Source organism: Pteropus medius, unplaced genomic scaffold (genome assembly GCF_902729225.1).
Source record: "Pteropus medius unplaced genomic scaffold, Ma_sr-lr_union100, whole genome shotgun sequence".
In the NCBI taxonomy this organism is placed as follows: Eukaryota; Metazoa; Chordata; class Mammalia; order Chiroptera; family Pteropodidae; genus Pteropus; species Pteropus medius.
The window spans coordinates 5,241,812-5,256,865 of NW_024352784.1; the positions used below are offsets into that span (position 1 = coordinate 5,241,812).

General features: G+C 41.7%; 1 protein-coding gene and 2 non-coding genes across 4 annotated transcripts; all 3 read left to right on the forward strand.

The window, feature by feature from the left end:
* The first annotated feature begins 1,155 nt into the window (after positions 1-1,155).
* On the forward strand, positions 1,156-13,275 carry RPS3 (ribosomal protein S3). 2 transcript variants are annotated; one of them, XM_039848076.1, is made up of 7 exons: positions 1,156-1,279; positions 2,443-2,573; positions 2,843-2,936; positions 3,358-3,452; positions 5,182-5,369; positions 5,845-6,041; positions 12,866-13,275. In XM_039848076.1, the coding sequence occupies exons 1-6, from the start codon at positions 1,250-1,252 to the stop codon at positions 6,036-6,038; spliced, it is 732 nt and encodes a 243-aa protein (XP_039704010.1). In that variant the 5' UTR covers positions 1,156-1,249; the 3' UTR covers positions 6,039-6,041; positions 12,866-13,275. The 2 variants fall into 2 exon arrangements, with proteins under 2 accessions (XP_039704010.1, XP_039704009.1); XM_039848075.1 differs by lacking the exon at positions 12,866-13,275 and adding an exon at positions 6,437-6,510.
* On the forward strand, positions 2,149-2,297 carry LOC120590691 (small nucleolar RNA SNORD15). Its single transcript, XR_005649747.1, has one exon. It is a non-coding gene; the product is annotated as a small nucleolar RNA SNORD15 (small nucleolar RNA).
* On the forward strand, positions 5,583-5,727 carry LOC120590689 (small nucleolar RNA SNORD15). The gene has a single exon (XR_005649746.1). It is a non-coding gene; the product is annotated as a small nucleolar RNA SNORD15 (small nucleolar RNA).
* Positions 13,276-15,054: the final 1,779 nt, after the last annotated feature.

Consider the following 15,054-nt stretch of genomic DNA (forward strand, 5'->3'; position numbering starts at 1 on the left):
AATTCCCCTGCTTCAACCTCAATCCATCATCAAGATACATCAGATCCATAGACTGTATCTTTGGTTCATCCATTTCTTTTCCTCTTCCCTGGTCCCTCTGCTCAGCTCGCCCCCAAACTCTGTTAATTGCATGATTATAGGACAGATCTTTGTATGAGAGTTGTTTTATAGCTGGGGAAAGCTCAAATGGCTTCTAGGACCAGACAAGAAATGAATGAAGCTGCCAGCGACTGTGACACATGACAAAACCTTTTGCTATCTAACAAGGAAGGAAAGCATTGTCATGAAGAAACATGGGCCTGGTATTTTGCTAAATCTTTCTATATTTTTAAGAAAAACCTAAAATAACTTTATAGAGAAATCTCCTGATTTTGAAATGCAGGCAAACTATCCAAACTTAAAATAAAACTGTTGAAGTGTTTAGGGGTGAAGTGTACTGATGTCTGCAACTTACTTTGAAATGCATCAAAAGATGCATTGGTAGGTAGACAGAGGGATGGATAGATATATGATAAGGCAAATAAAGCAAAAGTATTCATTGCAGCCCTTAGGTGATGCATATATGTGTGTGCACTGCACACTTCCTTCGACTTTTCTGTACGCTTGAAAATGTTTAAAAATGTTTATGGTAAAATGTGAGGGAAAATATTTTTAATTGAAAAAGAATCGTGAGCCCATATGCTACTACTTTTTTACTTCTGTTACAAGTTGCAACAGACTTCAATAAAGTGAGTTAGGGGGTAAACAAGTTAATAATATAAAGGACATAGATCAGTCCCTAGCATGCTTAATAAATATTGGATATTATTATTATCATTTGGAACGGAGGAAATAAAAACAGATTGGAAGAGCTGGGTGCCTAAATTAATTTCACTCAGGACTTTCAATTTTCATTACTGTATAAAGAGTAGGGTTCCATGCTTGATAAATTCCGTTGCTCTACGAATTTATACTTGTAATTTTCATCTCTGTGCCTCACGCTGTTAATTTTTAAATTACAGTAATGAGAATTGTACTCTAAGTTCCGCTGCAGTTTCGAAATTCTGATCGATCTGCTGTGGCCGTTTCTGCTTATAGGTGCCTTCATTACTCTTCCCTTTCCCTGACCGCTTTCCGAAAGTAAAAACTACATTTCCCATGAGGCCTCACAGGTGTCGACGCCGCCATTTTTTGTCGTCATTCCGCGCCCTTTATACCCACTTCCGCCCACGAGCCACTTCCTTTTCTTTCAGCAGCTCGCGACGGCAAGATGGCGGTGCAAATTTCCAAGAAGAGGAAGGTGAGACATTGGGACCCGAGTCCAGGGGATTGTAGCGCCGCGAGGGTCAGGGGCTTCTTGAGGTGCCGTTGCGAGACCTGCAGCTCTGTGCCCTGCCCCAGGAAGTGGTTTGGGCTGCGAGGCATTCTCGCGGGCCGCGGATGGAGGTGGATTGAGTGTGGGGCCCGAGCCGGCCGAGCACAGTGTGGCGGAGGAAGGGTGAGACGGTTTCTGCCGGTTCCGGGCGGAAAGCAGAGATGAAGCACCGGGCACCTCACCTCCCCCAGACAAGATGCTTGTGAGCATTTCTTGGCAACAAATATTAAATTAGTAAACGTGTGATATTTTGAGGGCATGAGCTATTCCCTTCACGTCTTAACAGCATGGCTTTGGGAAGAGGAGGTAGCAGTGTATTCTTGCTTTCTTACTAGCCGTGTCTGGGTGCAGGCTTCTGACTGCAAAGACCTTAACTGGAAAGGCTGCTGATAATTTCTTGCTCCATCTAGGGCCCAAGGAAAAGCCATGGGCTAATGGAGGTAGAGGACTGGGAAGAACGCTTCCTCGAGTTTAACTTTTCGCCTTTCCACAAGAGAGAAGTCTAAAGTCCATTTACTTTAGAAATAATCAATTAGTCATTTTTTGTATATATACATCCATGTTAAAATTAAATTCACACGCTTCCGTGAGTTCGGATTTGCCAGCTTTGTAAGATAGGTACATCAAGTAAGGCAAGATAAACATACCTGGGATTCTTTTAGTGATCAAAGTTGTGTCTACAATGCAAGTGTGCTTACATTTGCGTGGCATCTCTGCTGTGCTGAATGAATGAGTTGTGCCATTTTAAAACAGTTTTTCATTTAATGTGTGTACATATAAAGACAGCCTTAACCCTTCAATGAAGAGAAGATGACGAGTCTGACTGGAAGTGTTATCTTTGTCCAGGTGTCCCTGTACTGTGTTGCGTTCTGTGACACAGTTTTAAGGGCCCTGGGTTAAAGTAACTTCCAAAAGATGACCTAGAGGCATTTGTCTGAGAAGGGTTGTTACATTCCTGTTGGAATAAGGGTAATGTGATGATGGGGCATTTATTGGAGGTGTCAGATTTTGATAAGGGTTGCATTGCATTGGCTGAAGGAAAAAGTGAGCCTACCCACATCCTTATTTGAATTTTACTTTTTGGTTAGTTTGTTGCTGATGGCATCTTCAAAGCTGAACTGAACGAGTTTCTCACCAGGGAGCTGGCTGAAGATGGCTACTCTGGAGTTGAGGTCCGAGTTACACCAACCAGGACAGAAATCATTATCTTGGCAACCAGGTAAAAACTCATTTTCCTGGCAGTCACCTACAGTTGTTACATATTCTTACATCCTTTATTCTGTAAACTCAAGAGGACAACCGATGAAATGAATTTGGCCTTAGGGAATGAATTATTTATTTATTTCGTTTTTAAATCTAACTCTAGTATTTGTTATCTAAACTTTATACTTGTTTGTGTCATGGACTAGATTTTACTATTACATGCAAGATTTGAAGTTACGTCTGGGATATCGTGAGAGCTATGAATTGTCACTTTATTTTCCCCAGGACACAGAATGTTCTTGGTGAGAAGGGCCGGAGGATCCGAGAATTGACTGCTGTGGTTCAGAAGAGGTTTGGCTTCCCTGAGGGCAGTGTAGAGGTGAGTGATCTTGGGTTATGCCAGAGATTACTGTGAACCTAAAACTGGCTCCTTAGGGTGGTACTCCTAAAAACCCTTACCATCACACTGAAGACTTTGTTCGTTCATGATCAGTAAATATTGCTCATTTCTGGTGGTTAAGGGATTTTACATTCATCTTGGGTATAGTAAAGATACATATGTTGGATTGGCTGCCCCATTAGTCTCCTTGGTGTGGCTGTAGGAAGAGCTAGGGGATGGGAGGAATGACTAAGCCCATGTCACCAAGTGTGCTGGGTGTGAGTGGAAGTGCTTTAGTAGTTAGGGATACTACAGTGATATATATACAAATGATATGCTTGTATGGCGAATACTGAATTTTAATAGAAAATAATGGTGAAGGTAACGCGTTAAAAAGATATACCTTGCTTCTTTCTTAAAGCTTTATGCTGAAAAGGTAGCCACAAGAGGTCTGTGTGCTATTGCCCAGGCAGAGTCTCTGCGTTACAAACTCCTAGGAGGCCTTGCTGTGCGGAGGTGAGTGTCCCTTTTTTTGTGGATCAGAATATAGTGTGTCTGCCATTGTGTTAATTAAACAAATGAACTCTTTCTAAATTGCAGGCTCTCCTAGTCTCTGAGGGTTTTAACAATAAGATTGCCAGTTCATGTCCTCGCCGAACTGGCAGTCTAGCAAGGAAGACTGATAAAGAAGCAAGTTTTTAAAAAGAGGATCACTATTATGATGGAGAACTGTTCAAAATGCTTTGAGATTAAAAAATAAAGCTCCAGGGAAGGGAGGTTAGGATTTTCCTCCATCATGTGTTAACTTTTCTGGGGACTATAAGGAGATGAGACAGTCTAAATGGGAGAGAACTCAAAATCTAGTCACTTTATATGCTGCATATAGATAGTAATGTTAGGAGGCATGGACTGTAAAGGACACGAGGTAGTTAGATGGCCCTGAAGCTGAGGCTACAGGTAATATTTTAGTAGGCATTTGTGCAGTTTGATTATGAAATGATTGGAACGCCTTACTTAAGTGTTTGGAATTGAGTCAGTACTTATTGTCATAAGATCCCTGCGAGGTTTTTCAGCAGAGGAGGGACATGAGGACTGTGCTGTAGGCAGGTATGATGGGTAGAAAAGGCTATAAGCAAGGACATTTAGAAAACTGCCTACCTGGTTTGAATTCCAGTTTCACCACTTAGAAAAGTGACCCAAAAGTTTGGTCCCTGGGCCGTCATCTGAGGACTAGTTATAAAAACAATTTTAGTCTATACTGCAGACCCATTGAGTTGGAAAGTGAGGGTGTAGCCCATCTAGTCTATCTTAACGAGCCCTTTGCATGCACTGAAAATTTTGACTTGGAAGTTCTGAGACTCCAGCAACTTAATTGAACTTCTGACCCTTAGATCTCCTATCTCAAAGATCATTATTCCACTCCCTTTTTGTGATGATTAAATGAGATAATGTGTAAGTGCATGGGGCATAGTGGTAGATCCTTTCCTGTTGAAAGTGGCTGCTGGCTCCCAGGTATAAACTAATAAATGAGGTGTACATGATATTTTAAGGCTTACTATCAATTTTATAGACCTAGAAATGTTTTTCCCAGCATGTTAATAATACTAATAGTTACCTAAATTAGTAGTTAGGATTCCTAATGAACATGAATTCCGGAGATTGAGGAATATTTTAGTAAACCATAAAAGGGGTCGCTCAGTAACTGCGATACTTCTGGGTTCTTACTGATTGTTTGCCTGATTCGGAAATCCTGAGTTGGCAGAGATGGACTCGACTGGAAAGGCTTGCTCCAGGACGATGGAGGGTGATAATCAGCTGGCAAATCAGCATGATAACTATGGCTTTAAGAGTACAGATCTCAATTTTGGTTGAATCGCCTGGAGAGTATTTTTTAAATACCCGTGCCTGAGCTGTACCATGCCTACCTTCCCAAATTGTCAATTGGCCTGGCATAGGCCCTAGGCTTCAGGGGTGGGAATGGGGGTTGTTTTGTTTTTTGTTTTAATCTTGAGGTGATTCTAATGTGCAGCCATTGTTGGAAAACATTTGGTTAGAAGGAATTAGCCTAAGATTAGGTTTTATGGAAGTGGAAGAAAATTTTTCTTTTGGACCAGGCTCTGGTCAGATATATTCTCCGTTAAAGGAACATTGAAAACTGTGTAGTCTTTATTTATTTTAATGGGGGTGGGGTTGGGTGATTCTGTCTTTGGTAATAAGTGGATATCTGTCTCTTACTCTCCCAAAGGGCCTGCTATGGTGTACTGCGGTTCATCATGGAGAGTGGGGCCAAGGGCTGCGAGGTTGTGGTGTCTGGGAAACTCCGAGGACAGAGAGCTAAGTCCATGAAGTTTGTCGATGGTCTGATGATCCACAGTGGGGACCCCGTTAACTACTACGTTGACACTGCCGTACGCCATGTGCTGCTCAGGCAGGGTGAGCAGCCAGGGTTTGGGCAAAGGGTCTTAGTGGATAGGTGTGGTTTTCCATACATGCCTCAGTGTTTGGGGAATTCGTTTTGGGAGTAGCAGAGCATGTTTGTACTCCTTGGATTTATTGATTAGCTGCACTAAACTGTAAGAAGTAAATTGTTGAGAGATCAGTCAGATCCAAGCATTGGTTTGTCCTTGTCTCAGCCACCTGTGTACCCTTCAGTGATGACACGATGACGAGTCAGAAAGGTCATATCTTGCTCTTGGTCCGTGTAGGTGCAACGTTCTGTGGCACTGTACATGGGTTCCTTTTGCAAAAGTGTCCTGTTCATTGATTGATTAGAGGCATTTGTCTGAGAAGGGACCAGAACCAGGGATGCTAAAGTAACTTAATGTTCTCTTCCTCTACCCTATCCTATTGTGTAGGGCGGTGGCTGGTGAAACCACAGCTGGGTCCTAACCATGATCCTATCCTCTAGGTGTGCTGGGCATCAAAGTGAAGATCATGCTTCCTTGGGACCCAAGTGGTAAGATTGGCCCTAAGAAGCCTCTGCCTGACCATGTGAGCATTGTGGAACCCAAAGATGAGATACTGCCCACCACTCCCATCTCAGAACAGAAGGGTGGGAAGCCAGAGCCACCTGCCATGCCCCAGCCAGTACCCACAGCATAACAGGTATGTCTGTAGCAGCCTCTTGGGCAGAATAGGACCCTATTCCTTTGTGTCTCTCTAGTAAGCACTTAATGAGCAATAATGGGATTTACATGGGAGAACGCAGGTTAGAGCCAAATGGTCCTTTGAACCCAGGCTGTTAGGAGTGTTTGAAATAAGAATTTTCCCTATTGTCCTCCCTTATTTGCTCAGATGTTTCAAAGCACTCTTGCTAGTAATTATCCTTAAGCAACCCCCTTGAAACAGAACACCTTTTATGTTTTTCTAAATGTTTTGTGTGTGCTTACTAATCTACGTGCAAACTCTATAAGTGGGAGTGTATACCCATTTAGTAAATGGAAGAGCCCCATACTCAGATGAAGTTTCGTTTCTTACTGTTGTGCTTTATTTGGTTTTAGGGTCTCCTTGGCAGCTGGATCTGGAGTCTGGATGTTGCTCTATAAAGACCTTTAAATAAAATCCTTTAAAAATATGCATGGCCTGATTAGACTGTACATCCAGTATTCAGACTGAGGGTCATGTTGCCCCATTGGAGCATTACTTGATCTTAGAGTTGCTTGGCTCATAGTGTTCTGTTGTTTCCCTGAAATCCTCTTGGTTTCAACTACACTTAATGAGGCAGTGCCAGAACAGGCAGACCAAGCAGAGCTAACCAGAGAGATACCCTGTTGGGGGTAAATGGTGACAGTGAGGGCTGATTAACTCATTTGCAGTTCAGGGTTATAGGTTTAGAAGAGGGATATTTGTAAGATGATTTCCTTGATGCATAAGGGAATCTACATTGCAGATAGAAAATAAATACACTGGTCATTATAGTTTGGGTTGTACTATGCTCTGGGTGTTGTGCTTCACATACTTTTTCATTTAATCCTCAACATCTCTAAAGTGTAAAGAGAATTTGCCATTGATGATGAGCTTCAAGCATAGAAGGAAAGAACATTTAAGTTGACTACCGTTTTATCTGTCATACTTTGAAGTGTTTTCTACTGATGTCTTTACAAAGTAGTTGGGTGTTCTTGGTATACTCAGGTGAAACTAGTGAGGGACAGACTGGCATGATAGTTCTACAAGACATAACTAGATTGATTTATGACAGAGAGGGGATCTTCCTTCCTAGTGACAGCTTTCATGGTCCTGGAAGGCCAACTCGGGTAGCCACATCATCCTGGTAATGAAGCCTGGCTGCGAAATACCCTGGCTTCACAAGACTGCCTAGTGGGTGCTCTGATTATTTGGTTGTCTTCTTGACTAGACTGTGAGCCGCACAAGGACAGGGCTTAATATATGAGAAAATTAATTATGTTAGGAGTGCACTGATATGTTATCTCTGGGTCCCCCTCCCCCCACTTTTAAAAAAGCCTTTGATGTTTATGTTGACTTTGTACAGTTAACATCTTTGTCAGTATTGATGGAATTGAGACCACATCTCAATAGAGGTACTCCCCTTTATAAGGCTTTATTTATCCCTTGTGGGTAAAACTCTTGACATTTTGCAGTTTACTGGAAATGTGTTTGAACTGAGCTAAGTTACTTTATTCCTGTATTTCTGGACTTGCGTAGTTTGGTTGTGAGAGTATTTTTTAGTGAAACTAGTTCAGCTAATTTGATCATCCACAGGGCTGAGTGCTAGCAACAGGTTAAGACAATCCTGGTCCTCTAGGATTTTAGCATCTAGTACTAACACAGCCAGTCACAGGTCTTCATATATTAGGTGATCTTTTAAATTCCTAACTTTCCTAATGAGTTTTCTGCAAAGCTCAGTCCACTAAAATTGGAAGTTAGTCTGTGATTCAGTAGTGCTGTTAACTTCCCACAGGTGGTGCTGTAACAAAAAAATGTGCGCCAAAGTAGCATCTTGGGAAGAGAAGAATAAATTTATTGAAGTAGAGATGCTCCTTGACTTAAAATGGGGTTATGTCCAGATAACTCCATCATAAGTTGAAAATATTATAAATCAAATGTATTTAATGCACCTAACCAATGAAATATCATAGCCTAGCCTACCTTATAACGTGCTCAGGATACTTACATTAACCTATAGTTCTGCAGTTATCTTGAGTTTCATCTCACCAGAAGCAGGAAACAGATTGGCATTTTGTAGACATGATGGGATGTGAAAACAAAACACTCCAAAAAACACAACACAGGACACTACAGAGTATTGATTGTTTATCGTCATGATTGTGTGGCTCACTGGCAGCTGCAGCTCACCATCACTGCCCAGCATCCCGAGAGTATCATACTGTATGTTGCTAGCCTTGGAAAGATCAAAACTCAGTTTGAAGTACAGTTTCTACTGAATGGCTTTTGCACCATCATTAAGTTGAAAAAATAAGTTGAACAATTGTAAGTCAGGGACTGTTAACACGCATGCAGAAAAGTATGCAAATTAGTGTACAGCTTGAAATACCCTTGTATTTATATTGCTTAGAAAAAGGCTTTAAGATAAAGCCATTACATAAAAGGGAGAGATTTTTAAGACTATTTCAGAAAACCACACAAAATTAATGTAGAGGTTAGGTGAGCACTCAGTAACCACAGCCCATTAAGAGATGCAAGCTACCCAGAGATATCACCACCATCCCCCAGGTTCTCCCAGTGAATTTTTCAGCTGTCCTTTTCTCTACATCACTTCTTGAAAGTCAAGCTTCCAGGTATGAGCATCTCACTGGCCAAGTCTAGTATCTGACCCAGCTGCCAAAAGTGAGGAAAGAGATAGCTGGCCCCTTTGGCTTTCACAGTGGAGACGAGGTCCAGATTTACACATTGCTCCTCTCAGTGTGGGCAAGATATTGATGCTGGGCAGCCAAAATTTGTGAAACAGCCCTTAGGACTCATTGGTAGAAATATGGCTGTTGGCAGTATGGAAGCAAGTACTGAAGCCTTTCATGGATTTCACCAAAAAGTTAACTGCCAGTCTTTGAAGAATTAGGTTCGGGTCATTAGGATATGTGGCAGCTGGTGATGGGGCCTCAAACAAGTTGGGAGCTGATCCATCAGGCAAGGAAAGAACACCCGCTGAAGTCTGAGAACCTGGGAATAGACCCAGAGGGCAAGCAAGAGTTGGAGACAAAGAGACATCACTGGAGAACCAGGAAAAGAACACAGGAATGGGAGGGAAGGGGATCAGAGGAAAGTGGTTGAAGGGTTTTTTGGAGGTGGGGGTTTCTGCCTCCAGAATCTCGGCTTGCAAATTACTTGCAAAGGCTGCTAGATCTCACAGCAGAGTCATAATCTGTGGATCCTGTCCCCGTCCCCTAGCTATGATTTCACATTCCCAAGGGCGGGTCTAAGAAACCAGCCACAGACCCCCAGCTCACCACCTCCAGTCAGCCAGCCTTCCCCACTCTAGCTGGGAAGTTAGGCAAAGGCTATGAGGCTGTCAGCCAGGAATGGGGTGGGGCGGAGGATGCCTTTCTCTGCAGAGCATTTTACAAAGGGGACTAAAGTTGGGAATCTGAGCTTTGCAATCAGAAACCTAGGATCAAATCCTGGCACCAGAACTGATTCACTGAGAGGCTGACTTTGGACCTTTCTAATCCTTAGTTATCTCACAGGGCTGCTGTGGGAATTAAAAGATACCTAAATGCCAATACATGTCTCTTCTCTAGTATTTAGCATCTAATGTTATCTTTGGAGACAACAGTTAAAAGTCTAGGCCTTCAGGTCAGACTCTGCATTTTAAACCATGTCTATAATTTAGCAGTATGAGCATGGGCACTTCAGTTATATCTCTGCCTTAATTTGCTCACCTACATGTAGAGTTCTTAGCACAAGTCCTAACTCATACCAAGTGCTCATTAAATGCTAGTTGTTAATTAAAGATACTCTCTTGGAAATCATTAAAACTAACATGGTAATAGATTCTCCCAATTCTAACTATAAAGAGACCTGACCACAGGGACAGAGACTGTGCTTTCTGCTTCTACTGTGAAGTGGGCATAGCTGAGCAGGTGTCCTCATTTTACAGGTGGTGAACTTGGCCTTTTACTGTTCCATGTACCATCCATTTTACAGGTGGTGAACTTGGCCTTTTACTGTTCCATGTACCATCCAGTGATTGTTTCAGAGCTCTAATGTTGCTGTGTGTAAATGCAGCTGTTGTATGTCAGAGCCTGCCAACGTCAGAGCAGGAAAACATTTACGTACCCTTCAGAGTCAACATTTTAAACTTCAAAGATTGTTTTTCTTGGTGTTGTGTTCCACAAGGACATCAGATTTTTTATGTTACTTAATGTTTGAAACAAACCATTTCCATTTTTGTTATTAAAACTATATTTATAGCTCGATGAGCAGAATGACCATGGTGCGAAAATAATTGTCATGTTCCCTGAGCATGCTGTAAGCATATCCCATATAATCTTCCCAACATCTCTGTAATGGGCAGATTGCATTACTAACATCATTTTACAGCAATTTTAATTAATTCATATAATACATCCCAGGGCAATATGTGATTTCTCTTAGGCATTGAAAAATCTTTAGAGTATCAGGATTCTCACTTCTGATTTGAGGACAAGTAACATGAGACCCTAAGTAACATGAGATCCTGTACTCTAAGCTGGGAACAACTTACCTGATCACAAATAAAATGGAGCCCAGTAGCTCTGAAATTCAGATGAAACCACTGAGCCTCTGCTGTTCAGTCCTGTATTGTACCAGCTCAGCCAACCAGGTGCAGCCTGCCTTTGTCCACTGTGCAAGGAGGACTCCTGTGATGGATTCATTCCGCCCTCACTGGTGGACCATCATCTGCCTCCATGACAGCCTGCACCAGGCAGCCCTCTGTGTGGTGAGCCAGAGGAACTGGACCCTTTGATTCTTCTATATTGCCTAGAGAGAGGGTAGGGCTTTCCTGGCCTTTAAGAATATTTTTGCTTTTTTGGAGGGGAAGGGAGAGCACAGACAGTAATAGAGCCACTTTCACATAGAGGGAAGGGGACCAAAGGAGATGGATCTTTTGATCACTGTATACCAAGAAAAAGAATCATCACCATTTACCCCTATATTTTAAGTCATTTTATAAATAATTTACAGAAGAAAGGATAAAGAAAAACAACATAAATTTTAACTATTAGTACAACTCTGAATATACTAAAAACGATTAACTTCAAATGGGTGACTTGTGGTATGTGGATTATCTCATCATATATATATGAAATGTGTGTATGTATGTGTATATATATATATACACATATATACATATATATGTGTATATATATATATATATGTATATATGTATATATATATATAAGTTAAACAAGTTCAAATTTTCCTGGTCTTGAAGGTATATATACCCAAAATGAGCAACTTACTTTGAATGCAATGCCATGTGTAAAGCTGGAACTTAGTCATGTAACTACTGATTCCAGATTTCAAGTACATTCTCACAGGCTCAAGTTTATCATTGCTTCTGGGGGTTTTCTGTTTTAGTTTTGTACTTGCATTGTTAATATGGAATATTTTTGACGGCTTATAATTTTGTGAAAAAAAGGACAGCCATTTTCTTTGCTCCATAATTTTAAAACATTTTCATTTTTAGGTTTATGAGAATGACCAAACCAATGAATTAAAAAAAAACTTTCTGCATCTTTCCCTCCAGTCAGTCACGGTTGTACACAACTATCTGAAGTATATCTCCACTTATGAAGTATAACACTGTGTCAAGTAAATTTGGGGGCATAAGCATCATAGAAGTTGAAAGAACATTGTCACACCACCTTTTAGCAAAGCAGGATGGTCCAGGTTTTTGTCATAAAAATCCTTCCTGTTGAATGCCTTAATGACTTAAAATACCATATTTTCTTTCAGTTTTTAGCAATATTCATACACAAATTTGTGAGTTTGAGAAAATTGATCCAGGAAGGATTTTCCTTATGTGACCAATTTCCTCCTCATCCTTAGAGACTAGAGAACTGCTATGTACCTCTGCATTCATTTTCTAATTTGTGTAATAAGTGTGAAATGTCTTTTGTCAATTTTCTTCTGTCATTATGGGTGAAAAGTGAAAAATCCTGAACTCCTAACTGATGTTTCTAGACTTATACCTTCTTGAAAGATAATACTTTGAGTAATGCAATATAGAAACTGAAGGATGATGTAATAGTGACGTTTATTTCATTGCATCAATCTATTGGCAATACCATCATTCTCCCATTTTCTTACTCTTGTTTGGCATCGTTGGGAATAATTGAGTAATATGAACTAATTTTTAGGATGATGAAATAGCAGTTTTTCAAGATACAGGAAAAATAAATTCATCAAGATCTCATAATGTATTTTAGATTTATAAAAGAATCCAAATATGGTGATTGCAAGACAGAATGAGTTTTATTCTATTTTTAAGTAAGTAAAGAGTTGTATGGAGAGCTAAGCTCAGCGGATGTAGGGTGCATCCCCCCACCACATAGAAACGCCTACCAAAGCTTTCTTGTTTGGACCCAGACTCCAATTTGGGGGTCTTGTAGCTGGATCCCCTAAGAAGAGAAATTTTAAAGCAGTAAGAAAGCAGGTCAATTTCGAATACTGTCAGACTTTCAGTAATTTCTCTGTCCAGCCTGCCTTCATTTCAGTCCTTCCACATTGCTCCTCTGGGTTTGGACTGTGCCGGAAAGAACTGTGCCGGAAAGACAGCTGTATCATACAGGCAGCAGTTCAATGAATTTGTAAATACCGTACCTACCAAAGGATTTAATAAAAAATTAAGGTAACCTTGGGAAATTCTAAAACAGTCACTTTTCACTTCTGGGAAGTAGATGGTCAGGAAAAATTAAGGCCACTGTGGAAGTCATAGACCAGATACATAGATGGCATTGTGTTTGTTGTAGACTCTGTTGCTGTTGAAAGGATGGAAAAAGCCAAAACTTAACTTCATAAAATAACTAGGATATGAGAAAACCAAGGAGTCCCTATACTAATAGTTGCTAACAAGTCCTGAGGAACTCATTGAGAAATTGTCAGCAGTGAGTGAACTGTGCAGCCCACCTGTGCAATCATAGGAGATGGACTAAAGGAAGGACTTGAGAAACCACATGATATAATTAAAAGAAGAAAAATTGCAGCAACAGAAAAAAGGTGAATGGTGATACCTTTCATATCTGTGTGGAGTAGGTTTTCTCTGGTCTGATTTTGCCTGCCTGCCCTCCTAAATGCTGTTAAAGCTTTGTTTTTGTTGAACAGATGCCCTACTCTTTTGCCTTGTTGAAGATGAATAAACGCAGTGCTGCTTAAAAAGGTCTCCCTGACCCACATCTTTTGGTACTACCATTTTGGGAAGTCAAGCAAGTATAGTAAATTGACCAGGAAACAGTTGTGGGAATTTGACTTGAAGTTAATGAAAACTTTGAAGAATGTCCAAATAAATTTTCTCGTTCCTTGGAAGCCCACTAAGAATAAGTCATAAAATATTAATCTTACAAATAATAGGAACTGCTCAAAAAGAAACTCAGACTAAATTTGGCTCCAGTGACTTCTGATGGTATACCAAGAGTCAAGTCTTTGTTTTGGCAAACCTGCATGGCTGATGGGCCATGCTCAGGATTCATGCTCTGGTTTTGTGGTGGGGAAGCAGTGGACTAGGAGCCAGGGGGACCTTCCACATATGGATTATTACGTAAACCAAGAGACCAATATACTGGGTCTAAACAATAGTCCTAGGAAATTAGGACATATGGTGTCATCTTTTACTTGTGTTTCTGTGAGCTTCACTCACCAGAGACATGAACCCTGTCTCCCCTCATCCAAGGAGGGCCCTAAGGGCAGGAACAGTATTCTATCAGGCTGGGATTTCCCATGATGAAAACGATGTATCTCCTTTTCAACAACAACTGTGCTTTACTCAGCACCCATTTTCTGATTCACTTTCTCAGATTAGCAGAGCCTGGGTGAGGCTGCAGGAGGGAAGGAGCAGGCTTTGGAGATAACTGAGCCCAGGTTGGAATCCCGGCTCTGCCACCATCACCAGCTCAGTGACCTTAGTAAGCAAGTCACTTCACAACTCAATCTGTTTCCTCATTTGTGAAGGAGGGAGGTGGGCATTAGTACCAACTCACAGGTATTCTAAAGTAGAAAACCAGGGAACTTAGATTTAATGTATTCAGTGGGAGGCTTTATTTTGAGCACTGGGAGACACAGATGTAGTTGACACCTATCCTGCCTCAAAGGGCAAATGGGTGTGCTGGGAGACTGGAGACACAAAGACCTGACCATATGTCATATGATAGAAGAGAGGCAGATAAGGAAGGGCTAGAAGGAAAGTGGTAAATAAACTCTGTGACTAGAGGGTGTTGGTTCTGCCCAGACAGCAGGAAAGGGCATCAGCACTTGCATGAAAGAGCACTGGGGGCATGAACAGTCTGCTTGGCACACAGAAATTGCCCATCCCTGGTGAGATGCCCATGTACTTAGGGAGAGCTTGCCCTGGATTTATCCCTATCTTCTTCTCTGGGCTTTTGGTGGGTTAGGCAAGTAATATAGCACCACCTTTGATTTGTAGTGGGTGTTAACCATGGGGTGGGAGCAGGCAGGTTCTGAGGGGCTGGGCTTCCACTGCATTCCCCTCTTCCCTCTGCCATTATCAGCTGTGTCCAGATGGTCACAGGCTCCTTAATCTGGGATAATCAGAGAGTAGGAGCTCAGCTGGGACCTGGGCCTTTGTGCTGGGCTATGAAGGGTCAACCCCAGCTGGCAAGATCTTGCAGAACAGCCCTGGGGCTTTGGAAGATGGGAGGGGCGGGGGGCTGGCTCTGTGCTGGGGGAGTTGCAAGGAGCAGATGATAGCTCTACAAAAGGCAATCTGAGTGCAAATGAGAGGAAGCCCCAGATGGAGTCTGGCCAGCTCTTCCATCGGGTCCGGGCCTTAAAAATACAGGCACAGAACCCGAACTGCTGGGCCTCCACCTCACAGAATCTGTTTATGGCATCTTTTGTTCCCTTTATCCTCTGACCTCACCCCTCCTTATCCGGCAGTTTTATGTTGCTATCCCTAGAGCCACAGGACAACCAAGGTGCTTATAAT

What these genes read in the sequence shown, in the direction of transcription:
- RPS3 (XM_039848076.1), top strand. Translation starts at nt 1,250, where the DNA reads ATGGCGGTGCAAATTTCCAAGAAGAGGAAG. An exon ending in ATCATTATCTTGGCAACCAG is followed by an intron (nt 2,574 to 2,842) that starts GTAAAAACTCAT and finishes TATTTTCCCCAG; the next exon opens with GACACAGAATGTTCTTGGTG. An exon ending in CCATGTGCTGCTCAGGCAGG is followed by an intron (nt 5,370 to 5,844) that starts GTGAGCAGCCAG and finishes CCTATCCTCTAG; the next exon opens with GTGTGCTGGGCATCAAAGTG.